This window comes from Ursus americanus, chromosome 9 (genome assembly GCF_024610735.1).
Source record: "Ursus americanus isolate L20-20 chromosome 9, mUrsAme1.1.p, whole genome shotgun sequence".
NCBI classification, from domain to species: domain Eukaryota; kingdom Metazoa; phylum Chordata; class Mammalia; order Carnivora; family Ursidae; genus Ursus; species Ursus americanus.
The window spans coordinates 25,379,497-25,407,400 of NC_142135.1; the positions used below are offsets into that span (position 1 = coordinate 25,379,497).

The following is a 27,904-nucleotide window of genomic DNA, read 5'->3' on the forward strand; positions in this document are numbered from 1 at the left end:
AGCTCTTGGTAGGGAAAAATCAGAAGAGGACTGAGAAGGGAACAAAAAGGAGCTTTAACTTGTTTTATAATATTTATTTTCTTAATAACAGTATGTGAATATGAATCCATTAATATGAATGTTAATCTGAAAACTAATCTGAAAGAATATTAATCTGAAGCCACTATGATACTAGACTCTGATAGAACCTGATGGTGAAGTTGTTATGTTATTCTTGGTATTCATTTGTGGGTTTCACATAATGACTTAAAAATAAATTAGAAATCCTTATACTAATGGTGGCAGGAAAGGAATTAAATCTCAGTTTAAAAGTCATTCATTAAATCAAAAGGATTTAGGTAATGTGGATTTTCAGTTCATTTTGTGCTCTAGAAATTTTCATTTCATCAGAGTATCAAATTTCATGAGGAATGGTGAATATGTATAGTATATGGGGTTTTTCACACACATCTTTATTTAATTGTCAGTTTCAAGTATTTGAGCTTTTCAATGAAAAGACTGGCAGCTGAATGTTTCCATAAAGATAAGACAGATCTGAATATTTATGAATAAGCAACAATAATTCTACCAAATTGGACTAAATTATGTTGTGCTTTGTAGCTTATATACTATTGTCCATGTGCATTTTCATCTACAATGCAAAGTATTATAAATTATCTTAATTTACAAAGAATATTTCCATTTTACCTCATCACCAGCAATTGCCAACCACATTTACAGAACATTCAAATTAAGGAAGGATGAATTTGGTAATAAACCTTGAAAAGGGAGCTTGATTTCCATTTTTATTTTGATAAATGATATATGGTAAAACTCAGAAGTGGCTGCATTTTGAATGATAAACTGAACATTATGTCTGGTAGAAGGCATGCAAACTTGTAATTTTTGAGCAAGGACACTTTAAATAGTATTAAGTATGCAGATTGATGATGCAAAGTAATGTGTGCTGAAAATTCAAAGTTACTACTTCTGCCATTTCTGCTTCTGTATTTGAAAGATTGACTTGCTTGACCATGTATCCTTTATATCTAATATATGTCACGATTTGAGTTAATGACTTCTCACTTCTTGTTTGGCTCTGTTTCTGAAGCTGTTTACATTTGCCTTATTTTAACATATTTTCACCCAAGTGGAACTGTCACACATTGATCCATACAGGAAATTCCTGAAGACTTTTTTTGTTTCATAAACTTTAGTCCTCATCAGCATTTAGTTTCTTTTTCAGTTGTCTCCTCAAGATAATTGCCTCTAAAAATCCACATTCATTCACAAAAATCATTGAACACCTTCTGTGTGCCAAGATTAGTGCTGGAAAGGCATTGTGGAAAAAAGGGAGGGAAATGAAATAATTCCACTCTATAGAAAAACAAAGAAAAGAAACAAATGATTGTAAAATAATTAAAATGTGCAAAGTAATTCTATGAGTTATCAGGAGAAAAAATGGCTAAGACCCCATAGAAGAGAGTAGGAAGGGCTTCTGATGTTCTCTGAGAGGTGACATATCCCTCAATGTACTGAAATTATCATATATATATTCAGTACTTTGAGATGTACAAGTTTTAGTGTTTTAATGTCTGTTTTGACATTCTAGGAAGTCAATGATGCAAATTTGTGATTTGACATACATGAGCTAATACATGCTTTTTTATTTTCTAGTTCAAATCTAGATTAATTTAGTCATGAATCTGTGCCTATAAAAGAGCTGCAAATCTTTTTGTTTATAATATGATTTGCACACATAAAAGTTTTCTTTTTATCCTACATTATTTGTCTTGAAGTCACAGATTTTTCAAACTCATGAAGCTCTCTAGAATATTCTTTATAGTCCTCTAGTCTCAGAAGCTGTAACTGGTGTAAATCGTACCTAATTATCTTTGGCACATTCATTCTATTATTTATCTTACATTTATACACTTTGTAAGACACTGAAGACAAGAACTCCGGGGCACCTGGTTGGCTCAATAGGTTAAGTGTCTGCCTTCAGCTCAGGTCATGATCCCAGGGTCTTGTGGTCCAGCCCCATGTGGCTCCCTGCTCAGCGGGGAGTCTGCTTCTCCCTCTTCCTCTGACCCACCTCCCCTCTTGAACTTGAACGCACTCTCTCTCAAATAAATAAATAAAATCTTTTAAAAAAAGAACAAGATGAGAACTCCATAGCTTATGAGCCTAGATTTTGATTACTACTATCATGCTGGTTTAAATCATGAAGTATTTTTTCTAGTTCTTTCAGAATCTTAATAGTGAATTGTGCCATGACTGTTTGTTATTTAATATTTGTTTTTATTGACTTTATTCTGCATATGCACACAAGGCCTTATAGATCTAGACAGATTAACAATTATAATTTAAATATTGTAATAGTAATAACATGGTGTCCCCCACTCTTTTGACCCAGTCCTTACCCCTATAATAACGTGATGAAAATCAGATGGAAAAATCTACATGAGTGGCCAGGGACAAGGGATGAAAAAAAAATGGAATTGCTTTGCTTAAGACAGCTGTCTTCCCCTCCTCTCCCAAAAGGAGGGAGAAAGACGCTTGCTGCTTGGAGATGGGATGGAAAGGATCCTAAGTCCTCATTTTTAACCTTTGGAATGTAAATACATATCTCTTAAGGCAGATTAGCCTCCTGTGTCTCCAGTTATTATAACCTAGAGATTTCTGTAAGCCCTGGGCCTCATTCTCCCTCAATGTATAAACATAAACCTCCTCTGGAGTCAGGTAAAGCTTTCTGGCATTCTCTCACCACTGGTATAGTTAGTTGTGAATTAACTTCTCCAGGGTTACTCTTACCTTAGGAAACCAAGTTTCCAGCGGTATTCAGGCAGAAAGCCCAAACTCTACTGAACACAACAATGGTTTCTTTGCACCAGAGAATGACAACATGTAGCTTCAATTTGTTTTTGTTTTTGTTTTCCTGTGAGAATTTTTGAAAGCTATACATTTTGGGGAGGGCAGAATATAAAAATGCAGAGTTCTTAAGCTGAATACTAGATTTTATATTACCTCTTAAAAAACTATATTTTTATATGAGACTATCATTCCTTTCCTGCGCTATCAAGGTAAAGCTATCTACAGTTATATTTGCAGTGGACATACTTGTTAATTGGGCAGCTATGATTTAACATGTTTTGTCTGAATTTTAAAATTTTGATGATATAATCCTACTAGACACATTGGTCAGAATTTATTATGAGCCATAGCTCATTTGACGTATGCAAGAAACTTAGTGCCATAATAAGCCATGATACGGTTATCTAGACCATGGGATATGGTTGCTAAACTTTAAAATTATAATCAATCAATCAAACAGTCAATAAAATGATAGCAAATTCTAATTTTCAAAAAAAACAACTCTTTATGGCTGCCGAATACTATCAAAATTAAATATTGTAAGAGTAATACAATTAGGAAAAAGTATATAATTTTATTTAAAAAAATAGAAGAAGACTGTACAATTTTAAATCTTGCTGTTAAATGTTACCTTTAATAATTTCATATTCTTATCACAGGTTTTGAACTTTCACATTGTGAGGATCCTGGCATTCCACAATTTGGATACAAGATCAGTGACCAAGGCCACTTTGCTGGTAGCACTATTATTTATGGATGCAATCCAGGCTACACTCTTCATGGCAGTAGCCTTCTCAAGTGCATGACAGGGGAGAGAAGGGCCTGGGACTATCCTCTGCCTTCCTGTATTGGTAGGATCCTCTTTTATATCTTCATAATTATTTCTGTAGAAGTGTTATCCTAATATGCTGTACCTTTTCAAATGATCTTATCCGTCCACCCACAACTTATACCTTAAATCATGAAGTGAATGAACTCATAGTTCAAATTTGTCAGAGGAAATAATGGAAAGTGAAAGGGTCTTTTTTATAAGTTCATCGATAAGTACATTTTTTGTACAACATGGCTGAAGTTGTATGGAGTCATTTCAATTCTCCTATCCTGATATAAAATTAAACTCACTATGAAAATACGTTAAGACTCTTATCATACACATTTACTGAATCATATTGATTAGATTTGTTTTAATAAAAAAAATTATCGCCTGTGCTGGTGTCAAGGTAAATTAAAAAACAATGAACTGGGGCGCCTGGGTGGCACATGGGTTAAGCGTATGCTTTCGGCTCAGGGCATGATCCCAGCGTTGTGGGATCGACCCCCACATCAGGCTCCTCCGCTATGAGCCTGCTTCTTCCTCTCCCACTCTCCTTGCTTGTGTTCCCTCTCTTGCTGGCTGTCTCTATCTCTGTCGAATAAATAAATAAAATCTTAAAAAAAAAATGAATTATTCTCAGTAACTTCAAAGGCTTTCTTTTTATATATACTTTTTCAAAAATCTAAGGAATGCATAAGCTTTTCTTATGTGTATGTAGCATAACATAATTAACCAATTTCAATAAGAAGAGGCAAGAGACATCAGATATATTGCCTTCATGAAGTTTTCTTCCTGCTCCAAAGATCAAATCGGTGTCTGGCTTGAATGCCAAACCAGCAAAAGGAAACATTTTAACAAAACACTGACTCCTTAGAAGGGAACAAACATGCAGCTGTTCTTTAGCTATTCTTATTTTTGACGGTATTTGTGGAGGCACAAATCCATTCTGCATCAGGCCCATATAAAAAAATCAGCCTAAACTTTAAAAAAAAAAAAAGGTAACTACTTTATTAAGGTATAACTGATATTTAAATACTGTGCATATTTAATGTATATAAATTGATGAGTTTGGAAACTGAAACCTTCCAAATTTCTTTGTTAGTTGATATGATTAACATAGGAATCTCCACAAAACCTACTAGAGTGCAAGTAGAAAAAAATGAAATTCCAGTCATTAAAGGCCTTGTATCTAATTACACAGTGTTTTTGAGGCCACAAAACCTCTGTTGGTTTATGAAATATTGACTCACGTAGGAAGCAAACACGTTTTTATCTAACCAAACTGCAATTATAGGCCTTTCTTTTCAGATAGCATCTGATTTTGGATAGATTATAAGGGTAATACCTAAAATAATAATCAACTTAAATTAACAAAGCTTGGGATTCTGGAATATGACCAACAGTGAGCCCACTGGCATTAGTTATGAGAAAAATAAAGCATTGATTAATTCTCTCTGAGGTTGTATTCTTTGATGTATATGAAATATATTCAGAAAAGCATTAAGGATTGCAATTGCAAAATACTATAAACCTGCAAATACTGATTTTCCATGCTGTCCTTAATATCAAAATCACAAAGCAAATATATTAAAACGCATATATTTTCTATGTCTGTTGAACTAAGCTAAAGATATTCTTCTTTTTAAAAGATTTTATGTAAACAAAAGGACATTTGATTTTTGATCAGAAGATTTTAATTCTGTTCATAGCAAATCAGTGCACTTTATATTTACAAATCTCCCAAGTTAAAACTTAGTGACTTAAGGGATGCCTGTATGGCACAGTCGGTTAAGCATCCAACTCTTGGTTTTGGGTCAGGTCATGGTCTCAGGGTCCTGAGATCCAGCCTCGGGTTGGGCTCCACACTCAGTGCAGATTCTGCTTAGAGTTTCTCTCTTCCATCTCCCTCTATTCCTCCCCCCCAATTAATAAATTAATTAAAAAAAGAAAAACTTACTGACTTGATACTGCTCAGGATTTCATGAGACGGGTAAATTTTTTTTTTCCCTTTAATGATAGATGATCAGGAATAACAGCTGAAAACACTTGGATGCATTGTGTGTCACGCTGATGATTTCCATGATAACAGAAGATGAAATTCTATTTTAGATGGTGTTCTACTGGCAACAATTAATAGCTTTACCACCTGGCCTAAGAGCATAATTTTCTGTGCTCACTAACTTTAAATATCTATTATGGCTGTATATTTCCCTCTCAAATAAGAAACTTTCTCTCTGTCATGTGGATTATTTCTAGGTAATTATGTTTCTGAAGCTTATACATGGATCAAACAAATAATTTTTGAAACACCATAGCCAGAAGGATTTAACCTATATGCCTTCTTTAAATACTATTTCATTTTTATACTGCAAACATAAGTCTCCTGTTAGAATACTAACTCTAGTGCTATAGCATATCTCACCAGCTCATTTGAAGTCAAAATGCCAGGTAAAATTCTTAGAAAAGAAATACGGAGAAAAAAGAACTATGTTTAAATTCAAGATACATCACAATACACAAAACTTCGGTTTGAACTTCAATTGATTAAAAGTTAGACTGGAAGAATGAATATCAAATCTGTTCTCATAGTATATGTATGCCATCATAGTGATAAATTATAAAGAAATGATGTAAAATTAATTAAAATAGTTAACAAAGTGCAAGGCTATCCAAAAAATCTTTGTTAAAAAATGAGAAAAATCTAAATAAGTGATGGTGACGTCTTAAATACTGATATCTTCTTATTTATGTTAAAAATAACAAACTTGTTATTGTCAAATTAATGTTGCAATACAAAATAAAGTTGCTTATCCTCTGTAAGTTCGTAGATCAGTCAGCATTCAGCAGTGAAATAGAATCAGTAGAATATCTAAATCTAGATCCATCTATCTATCATCTAAGAGATTTATTTATTTTAAGGAATTGACTCATGTAGTTGTGGGAGCTGACAAGTTCAAAATCCATAGGGAAAGTCAAAAGGCTGGAAACTCAGGCAGGCATCAGTGCTGCAGTTTTGAAGAATTTCATTTTTCCCCAGAAAAACTCAGCTTTTGCTCTTAACAGCCTTCCAAATGACTAGATGAGGGCTACCCCTATTATCAAAGGATAACTTCTTTTACTTAACTGATTATAGATATTAACCACATCTATAAAATACTTTCACAATGATATTTACATTAGTGTTTGATTAAATAACTGGGTACTACAGCTTAGCCAAGTTGACACATAAAACTAATCATCACAATGTAGTGAAATAGAATATGTAAAATCTTTGAAATAAATTTACCTATAGGAATAGAGCAAACGCATTTGAACCATACATTCAGTTGCTATTAGGTCTCTTCCAAATGTTTAAAGTTTCTTGTTGACTGTCTTTGCTCCAATAATAAAAACAAAACAAAACAAAAAAAACCCAAGAAGTTTAATTCAGCCATTGAATGTGAGTAAGATAGAAACAGTGCAGAGAACAAGAAAAACAAATATAGAGGTACCTTCAAATATTTAAGCACAAAGTAAAATGTTTTGGTTTTCAGGGGTTTTGTTTTTTTTTGTTTTGTTTTGTTTTGGTAGGAAATAATCTGGAGAGTTTTCAAATGTATTATGTGTTACAGTGTTATGCTTATTTCAAGGGTTAGAGATGTAGCACAATTTACTAACTGTAGCACTTAGTTTCTCTCATCTCCAATACAGACAGCTCCTTCTAGATTATCTGTTTACTGAAGTAAAACCTCTACAGACATCCCAATGTATTAAATAGCATCAAAATGGAGAGGAAATCCTCCAAAAGATTAAAACACATTATATTGTATGACAATACTTAACATTTTTAATTTCATGAGTTTTATAAAATTTAGGGACCCATTAAATCAAAACTAAACTAGATTTTACTGAAGTGAGAAATCTACTAAAAATGCCACTTTGACTTTTGGGAGGTTAAAAGGGAAAGAGTTTAGAGTGATTTAAAGGGAATAAAAGGACAATGAAATTTAGAAGGCCTGAGGGACCGCAGTGAAGATTAGTTTTTCTCAGAGGTGGGGTAGCAAGATGATGAATTATTCAGACCGCAACCGAGGCACACTGAGCAACTTGCCATCTGTTTCCCCTCTTTAAATTATCATTATTTAACAACGCATCTTAAAATCTTTGCCTAAAATCAGAGTTCTTTAGTGTGTCCTTTTTTTATTCCCTAATTAGGGTAATTTTACTTTTATGTGATCTAACTTGAGACTTTATTGTTTTATTGTACAGTATATTTTTCCTTCAGTCAATACATTAATCTGAAAAAGTATATACAAATGTATTGTTTTAAGATGAGAGATAATCAATTCTTATTTTCCTTAAGGTGAAAAAAATATGTATTTTTGAGAAATTTGTCGATTGTTTTTGCAAAGATTGGCATTAAATTATAACTTAATTTTTTTATTATTTTTTTTGTAGCTGAATGTGGAGGTCGTTTTAAAGGAGAATCATCAGGAAGAATCTTATCTCCTGGTTATCCCTTTCCATATGACAATAATCTGCGTTGCCTGTGGATGATTGAGGTCGATCCAGGAAACATTGTCAGGTAAATAGATTTCATTCTCTCAAAATTACTGGGGAATCCGAAATTTCTGATCAGCCTCAATATATAATACCAAGCATCAAGGCTTTTCAATATTCTTAGCCTTGGCAAAGAAAGATGTGGTTTTCATCTGTTTAAAGTATGAAAAGTGTTCAGAAGCATGATTTATTGATTTATGGGTCACAGTGGTAGCTCATATAACCCCTAGAGAGAAGCTTTTCGTAGTTATAATAGACCACAAAGATTAAGAATATTTTTATGGGGGCGCCTGGGTGGCACAGCGGTTGAGCGTCTGCCTTCGGCTCAGGGCGTGATCCCGGCGTTATGGGATCGAGCCCATCAGGCTCTTCCGCTATGAGCCTGCTTCTTTCTCTCCCACTCCCCCTGCTTGTGTTCCCTCTCTCGCTGGCTGTCTGTATCTCTGTCGAATAAATAAATAAAATCTTAAAAAAAAAAAAGAATATTTTTATGCTTCTTTGAGATGTTACTCTTTCAATTCTTGATGATTCAAAATGCTAAGTCCACCATTTTGATAAGGATATAAAGTTGTGCAAGTCACTGTTGTAAGTTCAGCCTCATGAACATTTGGAAGAATTAAGCCTAGAAGGGGACTCAGTAATATTCCATCTTTCCTGGCTTTAGGCATATCTCTGGAGCACCAGCTCTCTGCCCCTTTAACCATGTTTGATTTCCCTTTCCTGCTGTGTTTAGTTAGGTGGGTTACAATTCTTCACATTTTCGACCCTTGGATGAGGGGAGAACCATCATCTCCTAAAACAACAGCAGTCAGGTTTCCAATGCTATCACATTCTCTAAATCCTAGTTTAACTATTATGGTTATGGCTGGGAACAAATTAATAAATGAACAAATAAATCCTCCTCTCCGAACAAATCTGAGCTAGTTGGTGTATTATCACTCTCAAAACAATGACTTTAAATTTAAGAATTGCTGTTTTATATAAATGAAATTTCAGACGGGCTTCTGGGTGTTGAAGGTGGTTATAGAAAACAAGGCTTATCCTTCATATAACATGGTGAAAGGAGCACTCATGAATTGTTCAATGTGAACCAGTGTGTTACTTAAATAGACTACCTCAGATCAGTTCTCAGCATGTTTTTCTTTAGTATAGATCATACATGGTTTATTTAAATATTAGAATTAGTAAACTCGAAAATATTAATTCAATAGGATTCTGGAATTTTTTTTAATCTCAAGAACAATTTTTGATATTAAATTGCACATAAATTTGAAGCTATGACTATTCATATATCAAACATGAATGTGATATATGTAGAGAGAGAATTGAGCATGTTGCTATGATTGGATTTCTAATTTTTGGCACTGGCCACAAAAAATATCAGACACTAATTTTGTCTAGATTAGATACAAAACAGACTTAACGTGAAACAATTTTTTGGTTTTTGTGCATTTGGTGGGGTAGGGTTGGGTAGACATTAATTTTCATTTCACATTAAGGAACTTCCCTTTTACTCTACATCACTGCGTGTGATTGTAATGTTGAATTTTTAAAAAATGCTTTGTCTATATATCTTGAGATGTTCATGTAATTTTTTTCCTTATACCTATCATTGTGATGAAATGTATTGATCCATATTTTAATATGAACTAATTCTTGCTTTCCTGGAATAAACTTCATTTTGATTGTGATAAAACAAACTTGAAACATTGGTAAAAATATGTACTATATAGTCAGAAAACTTGAGTTCAATTCATGACTTTGCCACCCTATGGGCAGGTTTATTTAATCTGTCTCAAGTCCATTTACCACATTTATAGAACTGAGATAAAATACTTGAGCTTCATTGGGTCATTATAACAATTAAACAAAGAAAATACATGTAACGTATTTTGCACAGTGCCTGGCATGTACTCCATGCTCCGTAAGCATCACCTACTATGGCTGCCGTTAAAATTCAGGAACACAGAAAAGAATGTATGTCTGATGTTTCTGTAATTTGGAAAGGTGATTTAATAGTACTTTTAATCCTATTCTAGAAAAATAAGTTATACTGTTCGAGAAATATGTATTAAGGTTATATATGCTGTTATATAATTCATTTTTATGTGATAGAATAAAAGAAATATCTAATAAAATTAAAGATGCATATTTGTTATATTCTTTATTTAAAACTGAATCCATGTTTAAAATAATCAAACAGAGATATGTGGTTCTCCCACAGCCTACAGTTTCTTGCTTTTGATACGGAAGCATCACATGATATACTCCGAGTTTGGGATGGTCCACCAGAAAATGAGATGCTCCTAAAGGAAATCAGTGGATCTCTTATTCCTGAAGGGATCCATAGCACTCTCAACACAGTAACCATCCAGTTCGACACAGATTTCTATATCAGCAAATCTGGCTTTGCAATTCAGTTTTCAAGTGAGTTATTATTTTATTTCTTAAATGCAAAAGAAGAATGCTATTGAAATAGTACTTTAACTTTACTGCCCAAAACTTTAATTTTAAAATTTTGATGATCCTAAATATTCTTATCTCTAGTCTTTCTATTCATCTTCAGGTGAGGTAAAAAAGCAATATACTTGGAAAAAAGCAATATAATTAACTTGGAATTAATCAGTTAGTTGTTGAGACCTCTCTACTTGTCAAACCATTTTTTTAAAGTACAGGTGGTGTTTAAATAACTCAGCAAATGAAATAATTACTTTACAAAAGCTTGTAATCTCGATTTACCATAAAACTGTATATTTCAAAATGTGAAATTTTTGTGGATAAGGAAGGAAATTAATACTTGCCATTACAAAAAAAGCAATCCTATATTTTTACTAATTTTGTTTTTCTTCTTTTAAAGATCTTAATTATATATTCCCAGATATCTTTGACAAAATATTTTAGATCTGCTTTTAAATTAAAGACTTCCTATAACAATGAAATGTCATTCATTGTAAGTAATTACCAGTTTTCATGGCATGTTTTTTTTTTTTCTTCTTTTTTTCTTTCTATGGCGCTGTTAAGTGGCTAAATATATGTTGTTCTGTAAAAGGGATTTTTGCTTAGTGGCTGGAGAAAATGAATAAAAACCTTAAAATTTTAATTGTTATATTTTTACTTTCATTGCCAACATATATTGCCTCTTTGAGAAAATTATCTAATGGATTTTCTAATTTTATAGTCTTTAAAAACCCTATTAATAGAAACCTATGCAAATTTCTAAAACAAATCATTTATGGAAAGCATGCAAACCAGTATTCCTGAAATGTGCCTGAATCCAAGTCCTGGCTTCTTACTAACTACTGAATCTGGGTACCTGATCTCATCATCTGAGGCTGAGTTTTCTAATTCACATAGTTCTAATAATGCTTATCTCATAAATACATTATTAGAATGTAACATGATCATGTGTGCACAGTATTTGGTATTAAGTATATAGTTGGTGCTCAGTGAACTGTTATTATTATATGAGTAAATGTAAAGTTGGAATCCTTTGAAAAAAATTTAAAAAAAAACATAACTTTTGAAATGACTGTCCACAAAGTATATTGCGTTTAGGTAAAGAACTGGTTAAGATGGTTAAACAACTTGGCAGACTTGGTTCATGGAACAGAATTGTTTGACATAATTGACTAACATAAGTGAATTGTTCTGTATTGTGTAAACCAAGCTTGTGTGAGAGAGGTGTAAGTCAGTGTCTGTAAATTTATATTTTATCTTTTGAGAAAAATAAAAAAGAATGAAAAATGAAATTACCATGTAATTGGTGAACATAAATGGCTTCTAATTCTGAAACACCAGTTAAATATTCTTCATATTTATATCCTCTTATTATTTACTGCTCATTTTTCTTTTTATGAAGATAGGAACAATTTGTCAGAGATTGCTGTTCAATTTCAGTTCTTTCTAGTTATTGTTTGGCAACTAACTGTTCCCCTTTCCTTTACCTTAAATTAGTAATATATAATATTTTATACTTAAGTGGTTATTGTCATTTATAGTCTGATTTATTTATAGTCTGTGATTTATACTTATGTGAAAAAATGCTTAAGGCTAGTGTTCGTGAATGCCAAGTTCATCTGCTTAATAGATACCGGCTGTTTTATATACGTTTCCAGGAATTTTTAATGAAGATTTGTCAGTTAAAGTAGTAATGCATTTTAATATTTATTGTACTTACAGGGCATTTAAAGAAACAATATGTATCATACCAGAGCTTTAATAAATCTGCTGTCATAATATTCTTTTAAGGTGCATAGAAATGTGTACTCATGATCTGAGACTAAAAACCTACCCATTGAAATAAAATTACTGTGTAGGTGAATAGATTATATTTTGAGAAGCATCAATTAATGAAAATTAGTCACTTGTTTGTATATCTTCTGTTACTCATTTTTACATGGCTTTCCAAGTGTCCAGATTTCAAATTCAAAAATATTCTTTTCATGAATGAGATCTTTCTTGGTGCGCCAGAAAACATGTCAAGTGCTTTATGTACATAATCTCATTTAATCCTCACAAAAGCCATATGATTTATGTTGGGTCATCCCCATTTCCCACATAAATACAGAGAGGTTCAGAAAATGTGTTCATTTGTTTAAGGTCATAGTACTAACAGATTCCTGGAGCTGTGGCTCAAATCCACATGTGGCTGAAGGGAACATTTTGCTGTGCCTAGTAAATGCTTGGCAGTGATTGCCATTATTTTGCTATCGTTATTATTTAGATACATGTATTAATATGCTAGAGGAAGCAGAAAGCTTTTAGTTATAAATTAATAGTTACGATGAAGTTCTACAATTTAATCAGCTTGTATTTCTGATTATGCTCCCAAGTACCACATCTTACGCAAGCGAAGCAGTGACAAGGCATGGAGGAAAGCTGGAGTGCATGCATAGCAATTTAGAAGGGACCGTTGCCCCCTCTGGCCATAGTCATTTTGCCCTATAGGAAGACGGGCTACTTTTATTTGTTTTTATTTTTTCTTAAAGATTGATTGCTTGACTTGAGAGGGGTGGGGGAGGGGAAGAGGAGAGAGAATCTCTAACCAAACTCCCTGCTGAGCATGGAGCTCCAGGAGGGGTCAAGGGGCTCAATCTCAGGACCCTGAGATCTGGACCTGAGCTGAAATCAAGTCGGCGGCTTAACCAACTGAGCAACCCAGGCGCCCCAAGACAAGCTGCTTTTAAAATGGAACTTGAAATAAGGAGTTTTATGTAAAGTCATCTAAGTTTCAAAGTAAATAATTAATTTTAAAGAAAATGTTAACAGACGACGGGCCAATAAAACACAACTGTAGGTGAACCTTGGCTTCCAGGGCAGAGTTGTCACCTCAGTGGTTCACCTAACACCTGCTTCCCTATATAAATTTGAAATCACATTACCCATTCATTCATTTGTTCATTTACTGTAGAAGAGTCTATTAAGGACCATTTATTAAACATATTTACCTCCAATTATTTCTCAAATGTCTTTTCCCTTTCACGCAGGCACCTCTTCTTCGTTTCATAAATACACACACATACTCATACACTTCCTCACACTCACACACTTCCTCACAGTCACACACACACACCCTGTGCTGCTTTCTGTGTAAACCTTTTTCATCTTAAGCGTTTCTCTGCTCCTTTTGCTTAAGTCTTGCTCATTCTTCCAGACTCGGTACCAAGGCTTCTCTTTATAAAACATTTTCTGACCTCGCTTTCTAAAACATATTCCAACCCATGCCCCAAGCACTAGCTGTTTTTTTTTTTTCCCAAAGAGAAGAATAGTTTATAATTCATTGTTCTGAAAATGTTTTAATTAGTGATCTTCGCTCCCCAAATGTATTGTTAGTAACTTTGTCTCCTTAATGTCTATAAAGAACAAAGTTTCTATTTGGACAATCATATAATTTATTGTCCAAATCTAAGATGATTGTTGAGAGTGAAAGAAGACACTATTTAAAATTAAGCTGGATAACAAGCATAAGCCAGGACAGTCGTAGCCAAATCAGGATATATCATTTTAATTAAATCAGACTTGTCTTGTAGTCCATCCCCTTTCCCCCACCTCCTCAACGCTCAGTCCTCTTTTGAGCAAATAACTGTTGTTTAGTGTCAAATAAGGAGTTTTAAAAAGAGGAACAAGTTAGGCAATACTAGCAGAAGAGCCTTCAGCAACCAAATGCAACCAACGAAGTGTATTTCACTGAAATTGGTGCAAGTGAATTTAACTGAAATGTAGGTCACATACCAACTTCATAATCACCATTAAGCCACCATCGGCAGCCACATGCCTTCCATTTCATGATCTGCTCATTCTTTGTAGAGTATGTCACATTGCCTCTTGGTGTTATAGTCTGCAAGGCACTTTTGCTTAATCAGAGCTACTTAAGTCTGACACCGTCACCTCATGCTGTCCTGTGTGCTGCCCTCGCTTCTCAGCAGTCAGCCTCTATATCCCCTGCTTAAATGTGTAATCTGCCTCTCTTGTCCCACTTTAGTTCCACAGGGAAGACATCTTTGGGGTATCATGCTGTCATTTGCCCACAGAATAGTTGATTTTGACAGAGCATTTTCTATGCTCTTCATTCTCTGACCTCTCTGTTAAGAATCTGCCCCCGCTGGGTAATACAGAATACGAAGGCCCATAGCTTATGCTGTTGAAAATTCTCAAGGAAATGGATCCCTTAGCCAGGAGAGGTTGACGTCTCCCAGCCTCAAAAGACTGCATGGTGCCCCTGCCTTTGTTCCCATCCTCATTATCACTGCCTCCATTGCTGTGACAGTCAACTAGCCACTCACTTCATTATCCCTCCAGCCAGACTTTTCTCCACATTTCCACCTGACTGATGTTTCTAAAATACAAATCAGACATCACCCCTCCATTTCAATTTTTTTTAATGGCCACACAGTCATAAGTTCAAAACTTTGGAATTACATTTAAATCCTCCACAATTTCCACCCAAACTACCTGCCAGTGTCATCCTTCACTACTCATTATACACATCCAGTCATCTAACTACACTGTCCTGAGAGGACAATGTCCTTTCACATTTCTGCTTTTTTTCCATAATCCTGAAACACATAGGTCCACATTCAAAATCTCTAAATTCTTAGTCATTTTTCCAAGGTCCAGGACAAATGATACTTCCGGTACCAATGAACTTCTAGGCAGAATTAGTCACTTCCACATCTGTACTGCTCGGGAACCAGGTGCAAATTGTATTAGAATTGCCATATGGTTCAGTTTGCCTAGGACAATCCTAGTTTATGCGTGTCTTAGCATCCTGACTGGTTTGGCACTTGGATCTGTATTTTTTTTTTTTAGCAAAGTATCATTATTTTGGCCAAGATAGGCCAGTATTCTACAGTAATAGACTAGTATTCTGCTAAAATACCCAAGGCGTATTTATTAGACCTCTCTTTTATATTAGATCTCATCTAGCCATGTGTGAGATATTTTTACAGGGCTCAGAGTAATTATAATGCATGATTAAATTTGAAAAACAAATACTGATAACCTGTCTCCATTTTCTAGTATTTTCCATATGCCAGGTAATTCATACTTCCCTTTCAAGGAGAATTTATAGGATACTTGTAGATGAATAAAATATTCTCAGATATGAGCATCTAACTCATTCTGATCTTGGAAGGTAGTGGGAGAAGCATTTGTTGCTAGTGCCCTGGAAACTATTTTGTATAACAGCAAGTTATGTCATAGTCTTGCTGTGGTTTGAAAGATACATAAAGCTGTCAAGACATGAATTGGCAGGATTAGCAGGAAAAATGTGTTCTTGCAATATGCACAGAAGTAGAGACTCAGGAGATATGCTGGAAAGCTGAAGTATATAGTCTGCATGTTCTTGCTATGGGTGTTTTTGTTATTTATTTTGTGGAGTCAATTCACAACTATTTATCATAGAAATGATTTTTTAAATTTTATTGCCGTAGACATTTACGGCAGCTGTGAGATTTTAAAAAGTACATGTTTAATGAAAATGTATGTACTAAATATTGACTTCTTAAGAAAGCTGATTTCACCATCCAAAAGGCAGGTCAGTTCAGCCAAGGGATGCTGTCAAGAAGAGCCTAAGCAGATATCCATAAAGATGTAAGACAAACTTATCCTTGAAAAAGTTGAAACTGGGCTCCCAAAAGATAGCAAGAAAGAATCTAGGTATTTTTTATATTTTCTAGTTTTTTAGAATATTTTTACTAGTCCTTGTAAATCAAAGTATTTTAAAAGAAGCAGAGAGTCCCACATAATCCCATTTCAATAAAACTTGTTTAGATAAGTGGTAAACATGTTTTACAGAGGAAATCATATGTTGATCGATTTTTTTTCTATACAACCAAAAAGTAGTAAAATACTGAATTTTCTGAGACTTTATTGCCTCATGTGTCACGTTAACATTATATAGGTGGTGGAGGGGCAAATTTTATATTCTAAAATATAAAATATAAGTAACTGGTCATTTGAAGCCGTGATGATGTAATAACTCCAGCTTCATCATTTTAAAGTACCTGATGTATTAAATAAGTCGTGGTTATTTTAAAATACCTGTCTTCTGTAGCCATGTTCTTATTAGTGCAACTGTTTCCTAAATGAAAGTGCTCCCTGGCACCATGACATCATTTGTAGTAATGGGCCAGTTTTTTCTACTAATGTATTAACCTTATATGACAGGTGGGATATTTTGGCTGAGAATGTAGTGTCTATAATATTAAAACATGAGCTTTGGGAATTTAGACCAAAGTGTATTATTTCAAGATACTGATGTGTGGTATTCTTGTTTTATGAACAAATTCTCCACACATTTTCAGACAATAAATCATTAGAATTGCTGTTTAAATTAACTACATGGGACACCTGGCTGGCTCAGTTGGTTAAGCGTCTGCCTTCGGCTCATGTCATGATCCCAGGGTCTGGGGATCAAGTCCCGTGTCAGGCTCCTTGCTCAGCAGGGAGCTTGCTTCTCCCTCTGCCTGCTGCTCACCCTGCTTGTGCTCTTTCTCTCTCTCTCTGACAAATAAATAAAGTATTGAAAAACATTAATCAACTACATAAGGTTTTTAGATTTTTAGTACTTATATATTAAGGATTATGTACACATTGCTCATAATGTCTGTATGTTTATCGTCAAAAAGCCCAATAACATCTCACTTAAAAATAAAATTGATTATGAAAATGTAACTTGCACATAATGTATATTAACATACATGGGGACCATAGCAGTGTCAAATGACCATGTGATAGGCAGAAGACAGATCTGCTTAAAAAAACATGACATTTCATTTAGAGCAAATGAAAATTCTACTAAAATAATTTCATTGCTTTGTATTCTAAATTTTCTTCCTCATGCATATGAAGATTAATATGCCAGCTGCTATTGAAGAACTTCACAAATAGCTCAATAAGTTCAATTTTATATCAGTCACATCATTGCTTTAGAGAATCAGTAACATCAGTTGCCTCAAATATTTTAATTCCAGTAAAATTTTGTTTACATCCACTTCATGAAATCAAAGCATCATCTTTGAAAGTTCATTTTGTCAAAGAAAAAACACCCAGTATTATAAATTGTTAAAATTTTAACATTTTAATAATTAAATTTACTTAGACTTGTCTTATGGTCCAGCATATGGTTTTCTAAAGTACTGTGTGCATTTGAAAAGAATGTGCACTTGACATTATTGGATGGAGTGTTTTGTAAATACCAATTAGGTATAGTTTGTTGATAGTGTTGTGTTTGAAGTGTTCTATATCATTACTGGTTTTCTCTCTACTTTTTTTTTTAATCAACTAATGAAAGAGAAGTGTTGAAATGCCCAGTTGTAATTGTTAATGTGTCTACTTATTCTTTCTGTCCTGTCATCTTTTTGCTTTGTGTATTATGAAGATATGTTATTAGATGCATAACATTTTAGGTGCTATGTCTTCTTAAGGAGTTGACTTTTTCATTACTAAGAAAGATGTCTCTTTTTCACTGATAATTTACCATATCTTGAAATTTTCTTTGTCTCATATTAAATACCTTATGATTAGTCCATCATTGCTGTACTATTTAGCATCCTTTTAACTTGGTGTGTCTGTATATTTAAAGTGGGTTTTTAGTAGGTAACACATGATTAATTCTCAGTTCTTTACACCATCTGAAAATTTCCCCTTTTTATATATAGTCTTTTAAATTATTAGACTATTTACATTTAATGTAAATTTTTCATATGGTTGACTTTGTCTACCATAATACTATCATTTTTATTGGCTCCACCTGCTCACTGTTCCTTTTTGCCATGGTCATATTTTTCTCCTCTATTTACTGTTTTTAACCTTTTGAGCCCTTTCACCCATTTCTCCACCTCCCCCATTCTCTGCCTCTCCCAACCACCTATTGGTTCTCTGTATCTGTAAGTTTTTTTTCTGTTTGTTTTAAGTTTTTGTTAGATTCCACATATAAGAAAAATCATATGTTATCTGTCTTTCTCTGACTTATTTCACACAGTATAATGCTCTCACGTTCCATCCATGTTGTCCAGAATGGCAAAGTTTTATTCTTTTTTTTATAGCTGAGTAATATTCCATTGTGTACACACACATACACACATACATACACAACAATTTCTGTATCCGTTCATTTAACAATAGACCCTTAGGTTATTTCCATATCTTGGCTATTGTAAATAGTGCTGCAATGAACATGGGGGTACATATATATTTTTTAGTTAGTGTTTTCATTTTCTTCAGATAAATACCCAGAAGTGGAAATGCTGGATCATATAGAAATTCTATTTTTAATTTTTTGAGGAATTTCCATACTGTTTTTCATAGTGGCTACACAAATTTACATTTCCAACAGTGCACAAAGAATACCTTTTCATTACATACTTGAGAGCACTTATAGTTTCTGATCTTTTTGATAATAACCATTCTAAGAGATGTGAAATGATACTTCATTGTGATTACAATTTGCATTTCCCTGATGATTAATGATGCTGAGCATCTTTTCCTGTGCATGTTAACTATCTGTACATCTTTGGAAAAATGTCCATTCAGATCTTCTGCCCATTTTTTAATTGTTTTTTGTTTGTTTTTGTTTTTTAGTTGTTATTTTTTGCTGAGTTATATGAATTCTTCATATATTTTGGATATTAGCCCTTTATCAAAAATATGATTTGCAAATATTTTCTCCCATTTAATACATTGCCTTTTCATTTTGTTGATGGTTTTCTTTGCTGTGCAGAAGCTTTCTAATTTGATACAGCCCCACTTGTTTATTTTTGCTTTTGTTTCTTTTACGTTTGGCGTCAGATTTTTAAAAATATCACCAAGACCTACATCAAGTTGCTTAGTGCCTATGTTTTCTTCTAGGAGTTTTATGGCTTCAGGTCTTACATTCAAATATTTAATCCACTTTGTGTTAATTTTTGTGTATAATATAAGATAGTTTAATTCTCTTGCTTTTGGCTGTCTGATTTTTCTAACACTATTTATTGAAGAGTCTGTCTTTTCCCCATGGTATATTCTTGGCTACTTTGTTGTAAATTAATTGACCATATATGTGTGGGTTTATTTCTGAGTTCTCTGTTCTGTTCCATTGATCTATGTGTCTGTTTTTATGACGATAACACACCATTTTAATTATGATAGCTTTGTAATAGAGTTTGAAGTCAGGAAGTGTGATGGCTCTAGCTTTGTTCTTCTTTCTCCATATTGTGTTTCTATGCAGGGCATTTTGTGGTTCCTTGCAAATTTTAGGATTATTTGTTGTATTTCTGTGAAAAATGCAATTGGAATTTTGAGAGAGATTGCATTGAATTTGTAGATTACTTTAGGTAGTATGAACATTTCAACAATATTAATTATTCCAATCCATGAGCACAGACTATCTTTCCACTTATCTGTGTCTTTTTCAGTCTCTTTCCTTCTTGTGTCGTAGTTTTCAAAATACAGATCTTTTGCATCCTTGGTTAAATTTATTCTGAGGTATTTCATTCCTTTCGATGCAACTTTAAGTAGGATTTCTCTTCTTAATTTCACTTTCTTAATGTATTAGTTATACATTTTTTGATACCTGCTCTAATATTTATAACATGCATTTTTAACTTAGCAGAACGTATCATCAAATTCTATTATACCACTTCTCATATTAGAACCTCACAATAGTGTATTTCCATTTCCCCTTTAGTCCTTTGGGCTGTTGTTTTCATTTATCTCACTTCTATATGTGTTAACACCACAGTACTTTTTTTTTTTTTAACTTTAAGCAGACAATTATCTTTTAAATATGTTTTAAATAAGACAAAGTTCACATTTTAAAATTTTAATATTAAATATAGTTATTTGTTTTGTTATAAAAATGCAAATACAAATTTTGATGTAAATAGCCTCATGATAAAAACAAAGCTCTCATAAAATAAAGGAATAGAAATAGAATAGGTTATGGTGTACATATAATTCATAACTGTGACCAAGCAAATGCTACTTATCACAATAAAAATGTTAAAATTTACAGATATATTTATATACAGTGAAATAATTGAATTACATCTGTGTGTGTGTGTGTGTGTGTGTGTGTGTGTGTGTGTGACAGGAATGCTGATTCAAAAATAAATAAGTAAACTTGAGTATGTCAGTACCATTTTCTCTTTTTGCTGCTCATTCTCATTCAGACTTTGAAAGGTTTGCATCTCTGAAGCACTCTTTTGCACACTCAACCAAAATGCTCTATTATGGTGTTGAAATTTTTTGAAAATGAAACCTTTAAATGTGGTTTTCATTAAATCAGTTGAAAATCTTTAGTCAAAATACTGTGTTATTGGAGTGGTAAAGATCTTCAGCTTTGCAGTTTTTGGTGAATTACAATTATCAACAACAAAGTTTAGCATCAGGAAGACATTTAAATACCATTTCTATAAAATTGTGAAAGCTCAAACACTATCTTGTTCGAAATTTGAAACTATCTTATTTTTAATTGTATTACATTTGTATTTTTTACTGGAATGGAATAAAATGGAAAAAAACAATTATACAGTTTGTAAGTGAATATTTAAAAAATCATAATTTAAGGAGCACTTGGGTCGCTCAGTTGGTTAAGCGTCCAATTCTTGATCTCAGCTCAGGTCTTGATCTCAGGGTTGTGAGTTCAAGCCCCGCATTGGGCTCCATGCTGGGTGTGGAGCCTACTTAAAAAAAAAAAAAAGTCATAATTTAAGAAAACTTGTTTGACAAGTTTTCATTGTAAAAATCTTTGTCAAAGAAAGGTATCTGAGAAGAGATAAAATTCAGTATCTGTGAAAATATTTGAGCTTAAATATATGTACATTGCTTTATGAAAAAAAATCAAATTGAAACTTTCCTCCATTTTAAAAATTAGCCCCAAGCTTGCCAGATATCTCCACACCTATAAAGAGAAACTTTTCTTGAGTAAAAATAGTATGGCCTTTGGAGACATCAGTTGAACATGCCAATAATTTTAAATGTATTAAAAATATATTTAACAATATTAATAAAAAGAATATATTAAAGAGTAAAAGGCACTAAATAATGGGTAAGAAACCAATTAAAAATGTGCATATGTACCACAAATGATTATTTTGATTACATTATTTTTAATGTTTAGATAATCTATATAAAGAATGTGTTTCTTTGTGTACAAATATGTGGGATTTTTTAGATATTATTTTAAAAACAGTTTTTGTATGGATAAGTACTTTGAAATGCTCATCAATATAATACCAATTTTGCTAGTCAATCCATATTTTTAATTATACAAATTAATTTTAACTTTTTGTTTCATTCCCAGAGAATGAAAAGTTTGAATGATAAAAAGTCACCTGATTTTAATACCCATTTTATTATATTAAAGCTATGTACACATCTGCTGTCCCTCTTAGATTATGTTCCTTTGAAGAGCAAGGATGTTATCATATTAACATTTGTATTCCTAGAAATTGGCACTGCACCTGGTACTTAGCACTCAGCAAAGGTTAAATGAATCTGCTTGAATAGGAAATCTTTAACAATGTAAAACAGAAGTGCACTGATACTATATACTGGCAGTTAAAAATAATGTAAAACCATTTTGTATGATTTTTCTTTTTTGCTTATTACTTCTAGTGATACCTTAATATTAGAATTCAATTTCAAATTAGACTTTTGTATAATCTTTTATAATTTTTATATATAAAATCAGTTTCCTGTATAGGTAACTTTGGGTCATCACCCTAACATGACTTACGATTTCACAGAAATTGTATCAGTAATTTTATTTCCACTTTTGTCCTCATATTGGAGCATAAGCCACAATGAAGGTAGGGAGGTGTTGTCTTGTTAAAATATATCTCCAATATCAAGCATAATACCTGGATCATTGTGGGTGCACAGTAATTATCTGGTGAAATAATTGAATATGTCTTTTTTAAAATAAAATTCTTTATTCTTAGAAGTATATTACAACACTGGCTTTGAGGTTCCTTTTGCATCCCATACATTAGCAGCTTTGTTTCCCTCCTGGGTTGATGGGAATGTCTCTGTCATGCTGCCATCTACTTTAACCTGACTTGCCATATCATTAGGTGTATCCTTAGAAACATAATGAAATTCTAAAGATAGCCACATTACTGAGTAGCTGGCAGAGTGTAGGCCTAATAATGATGTTGAACATTCTTTATAAAATTGATGGATCTTGTACAAAGCAAGAGCTCAATCAAGGGCAAAATACTCCAGGGTGAAATCCACCTCTAGGTTACCATTTGCATTTCAAATATTTTCTGATTGATTTGACTCTGGATGGAATTTCCTTCCAGATGAAATATTCCCATTACCCAACTTGATTTCCTTATAGATAGTGAAGTGAAAAATATAGTGCCATTTCTTGGTTAATGCGGAAGTATAAGGCAATGAAACTGGAAGAGGAGAGTGAAGGTAAGGCCTTGTGAATACCCCATTTGGACTATGACCTTGCCGAAGTCTCCTGATATTGCAAAAACATACAAAACCCCTGTTCTTTAATGATTCATTTCATAATTGATATTTTCATAGGATTATGTAACATAACTGTTAGAATAACTTTAAGATTATATCTGATGCTAAATCAGGCAGTAAAATATTACTATGCCAGTTTTACAGATGAGGCAGCTAAACTTCAGGGAACAAGTGCAATAGGATCAATGTCCTTTCTTACCATTGTTTCTGATAACATTACTTATTCAACTGTATGAAATCCTAGGTTTTTCTTTTTTGAAAGGTCTTGAGATAAACATATTTATACCAAAGTGTCCATTTTCTGAACAGAAAGGACACACTGGAACTTATGAGTGATTTTAGTGTATTTATTCCCTGTTGTAGAAAACAATGCAGTAAGAAAACTAGAACATTAATTTGCCCAAGGTCACTAAGATAGTCATTCAGATATTATCTCTGAATCATAGTTCAAGCTATCATCCATATTGTACTTGAAATCTATATATGCACTGGTTAGGATTGTAAAGTATGTATTAAGTAAACTGCATATTTCTAATTAAATTACACTCTCATTTAGATTAAAGCACACATAAAATGAGAAGTCAGAAGTATGTTTATAGCACTGATGAGTTGTAACAAGGTTGAGAACTCAGTCATATGCTGTACTACTTAGTGGTGTCAAATGCTACCATATAAGGTAAAATCACTATCTTAAAAAGAGTAAATATTATAAGTCTTTATATTGTTGCTGATGTTCAATTTATTTCTTATGTCAGTGATTTTTAACTTTCATGGTGAATTTATTTCCAAAAAAAGTATTCATATCTGGATGCTTTAATAAATTAGAAGTTTGTGAAATTTTTAGTTTCCAAATGGAACTTGTATTTATTTGATTTTATTGACATCAATAGCATAGGAAAAATATATACACAGGTGAAATTTTAGAAGATTTTTTACAGTTTTCTTTCCAAAAAAATTGAAAATTTAAAGAGTTTATAATTTTCTGAATGCTTTGGACATGGTAAGTTGAAAGGTCTATTAGATAGCCAAGTAAAGGAGCTAAATAGGCAGTTGGATAGCATGGTCTGGAGCTCAGGAGAGACATCAAGGCTGAATATATAAATTTGGGAGGGATTAAGCTAAAAAGAATATTTAAAACCGTGGGGTCAAATGAAGTTATCCTGGAGGAAATTGTATGAAAAGGCAGCATAACATTAAGCACTAATCCCTGGAGTGTTCTAGCCCTCAGTCATCAGGTTAAAAAGACAGAAACAGCGGATGATACTGTAAAAGGACAGCAAATAAGCCAAAAGAAAACTAGCAGAGTCTGAGGACTGGGAGGCCAATAAACAAGTGCTTGAAGAAGGAAGGGGTGAACGATCAGTTGTGGTACATGTTGCTGAGAAGTTTCCGGAAAAAAAAAGAAGGTACAGAAGTTACCACTGAATGTGGCAGCTAGATTTCACAAGAGCAGTTTAGTGAATATACCAGATACGAGGCTGATGATGAAACTGAAATAGTTGTATAGATACCTCCCTCAGAAGAAAAGCTTAGTAGGTTTCCTATTAAGAAAGGAGAGAGATGGGGAAAATAATTGGAAGAGGATGGAGATGTAATGAGAGTTTTGTTGTTTATTTAAGATGGAAGATACAAGTTATGTCTGTATGCTATTGGGAATGGACGATTGAGGAAGGAGGAACTGGTAATTCAGAAGAGATAAGAAATGTTTAGGAATAAAGTCCTTGAGAGATAAAGAGAGTTTAATACCAGCAGCACAAGAACTAAGGTTGACCTTATGTAGACCAAAAACACCTTCTCCATTCCGATCGCTGAGGAAGCAGAGAATATAGGTGCAGACACCAGGGGGCTGATAGATTTGGTGGTGCTAAAATGAAGGTATACCTGTCTTATTGCTTCTACTCTCTCAGTGAACTATAAGGGGTGATATCAAGCAAAAGAGGATGAGAAGAAGGGAGAGAATAATAAAAAAAAATCAATTGGAGTAGATTGTCCTTAGTATTGTAATTAAAGAATACCATCTGGCATATATATAGCTAGATTGCATTTCTATTGTTCTTAATAAAACCTATGAAAAGAACTTAGAGTCTTTTTTGCTTCCCTTTATGGTGAAATATTAGCAGGTTGCAATAAAGAATTATAAGCTACTCAATATTTCTGCCTTTCCATTTAAAACTAGATCTAATTCTTTTATCAATAAACAACCGTAAAAGTCCTCTTAGTAGGACATGACTTTGTTTTGTTTTATCTGGTAATGGCATAGGATTTTACTGGGACAATATACTATAATGGTTAAAGTTGTTTCTTGAATTCAAATCCCCACTCTGTTAAGAACAAGTGCTTAACATCATTGAGGCTCAGTTTACCCACTTAAAAAATGGGCATGATAATAATACTTCATAAGAATTTGGTGTTTTAGCTTAAGAGTATAAACTTAGCCTTTAGCCTGGTGTTTTAGGGACAATATAGCTCTCAATAGAGACAGGAATCATCAGTTTTTATTGTAATCTCTTCTAAATAAAATTTTTTTCATGTTTAACTGTATCTCTTTCTTAGATACACAGACTTTATTTAGTTTGACACAATATATACCTGTGGCTAAGACAGGTATGTTGATAGCTGTGCAGTTGTTTTTAGTAAAACACTGATTAATTAGATTTAAAGTAAAATGTTGTAAATGTATTGTCTTTTGGACTGCTCCATTGGAATGATAGATAGTTGCTCTTTTGATTTTAAAATGACACTTAAAGTTTAATAACCTATTTTAGAAATTTCATTTTAAGTAATCATATCATTCAAGGTTTATAATGTAGTCTACGTGTTAAGCATTTTTTATTTCAAAATCTCTATCGTTTTTATTTAAGAAATGTCCCTTGAGTATGTTCTCATGTCTGCATTTCCACTTTAACTGCCCTAAATAACTGTGTAATGTTGGGCGACTTTTTCTCAATCAAATGAGAAATAGCTCATAACATAGGATTTGAAAAGATAGTGTCCAAAAATATTACATATTAGTAATATTAACTATTCACATACTCTAGTTATATACTTTTTCCCTGTGACTATTAGCATTTCTATGAAATAGTCAGCTAGTATAGGGAGCGCAATCTACAGTAGCCACTTGATGAATCGAATTCTAGAGTAACCGAAATATAAATGGCCAGTCCTTTTGAGGGGAGGGAAACAAGGAAGGGCAGTTATCTCTCATTATCAATTTAATAAATTCTTGTAAGTTAAATCTAAACTATATTTGGATGTTATATCATGTATATAAATAGCCTATTATGTGCCATTTCCAGAATGTTCATTTCATGACATCATTACAGGTGAGACACCAGGTTGTTAAGACTTTTATCTTTGCTGGAATTTCTGTTTACATATTTATGTTAGAAAAAAATCAGGAATGAATGACAAACTTCAACATAATAGAACAAATACAGCTGTTCATTTCATCAATTAAATTTGAAGCAATTTAAATTTAAAAAATGAAGAAAATAAATAGAAATCACTCATGTTAATACATTGGTGGTAAGTATATTATTTTCTGACATATATATATTTAATTTGTTTAAAAGAGTTGCTAATTAAAGCACTTAAATACAAAAGTCTTTATTCTATAGAAACACCCTACATATTATTCCAGAATAGGAAAATAAAGAGACTACTACTTAAACATCTACTTAAAATTTATATAACAAAAAGAAAAAGAAAATAATTATAAATTCTGAGAATTTTATGTTTCACAAAAGTGAAAAATTAATATCAAATAAAAATTATCAATCTGTTTTTATATATGTGACTAATACCTTATTAAGTTCTAGCATTATGTAAGTGCTATTTTAGTTATCCTAATTATGTGAGATTATTTCACTCTTAATTCCCAAGGAGATACAGTATGTCTCCTTAAGTGGTTATTTATTTTCTCCAGTGGCTATAGCTTCAATTCAATACAGAAAACAAGAATGATTGATACTAAAATTGTTATAATTTTGTCCACAAACACAGAGTATAGCCAGTATGGAGATTGAACTTTGAATAAATAAAGAGAATAAGACAACAGTATTCACACCAAATAACTGTTCCTGTGTGTATTTAACTAATTGCTTTTAGAACTCAAGTAATTCCAACAGGAAAAAAAAAAAAAATCTTCAGTCTTTCATTAAACCCCATCATTCTCTATTGTGCTTTAAAATTTTACCCTAATTTGTTTATTAATTGAGAGAAAAAGGAACAATATGTGTTCACCACCTCTCTTTCTTCAAGTTGACCAGACCCAAAGACAAATGCATATTTTCACATACCATATATTAGTTGCAATATAGAAGTCATTTTATTATAGCCACTTGGTTTCACTTTAAGCACAGTAAATCTGACAATAGAGCAAAAACATCTTTTTCTTCCCCCTAAGGCATAATTGTATTTACTGCTTCTATTTCAATATAGTTTTCTAACATAGTTATACATTTTTATTTTTGAGAATGTTCATTTGAGGCTTCAAGTTTCTTGCAGAAACAGACTCCAGTGCTTGGGAAGCCTCAACAACAAAAAAATAATGAAGTTATCTTATAAATTTATGTCATTTATATTTTTCACTTTGAAAGTAGAGCACATTTCATATTTATGTCACTTCTTTCCAATAAATGCATCTTAAATGTAAATCTCGTATGTAGAACATCACTCCCCACTAATATATTGTAAAACCAATACATATATCAGTTTAGTTTGGGTGAAAACTAT

At 32.8% G+C, this 27,904-nt stretch overlaps 1 protein-coding gene across 4 annotated transcripts in view; it reads left to right on the forward strand.

Annotated features, from left to right (window-relative positions):
* The window catches only part of CSMD3 (CUB and Sushi multiple domains 3), a 1,146,349-nt gene that overhangs the window by 851,131 nt on the left and 267,314 nt on the right, over positions 1-27,904 (forward strand). For all 4 annotated transcript variants that reach the window (XM_045805628.2, XM_087864412.1, XM_045805629.2 and 1 more), the window contains 3 exons: positions 3,513-3,704; positions 8,105-8,231; positions 10,431-10,633. In XM_045805628.2, coding sequence (XP_045661584.1) covers positions 3,513-3,704; positions 8,105-8,231; positions 10,431-10,633 — 522 coding nt within the window. The remainder of the gene's footprint in view (positions 1-3,512; positions 3,705-8,104; positions 8,232-10,430; positions 10,634-27,904) is intronic.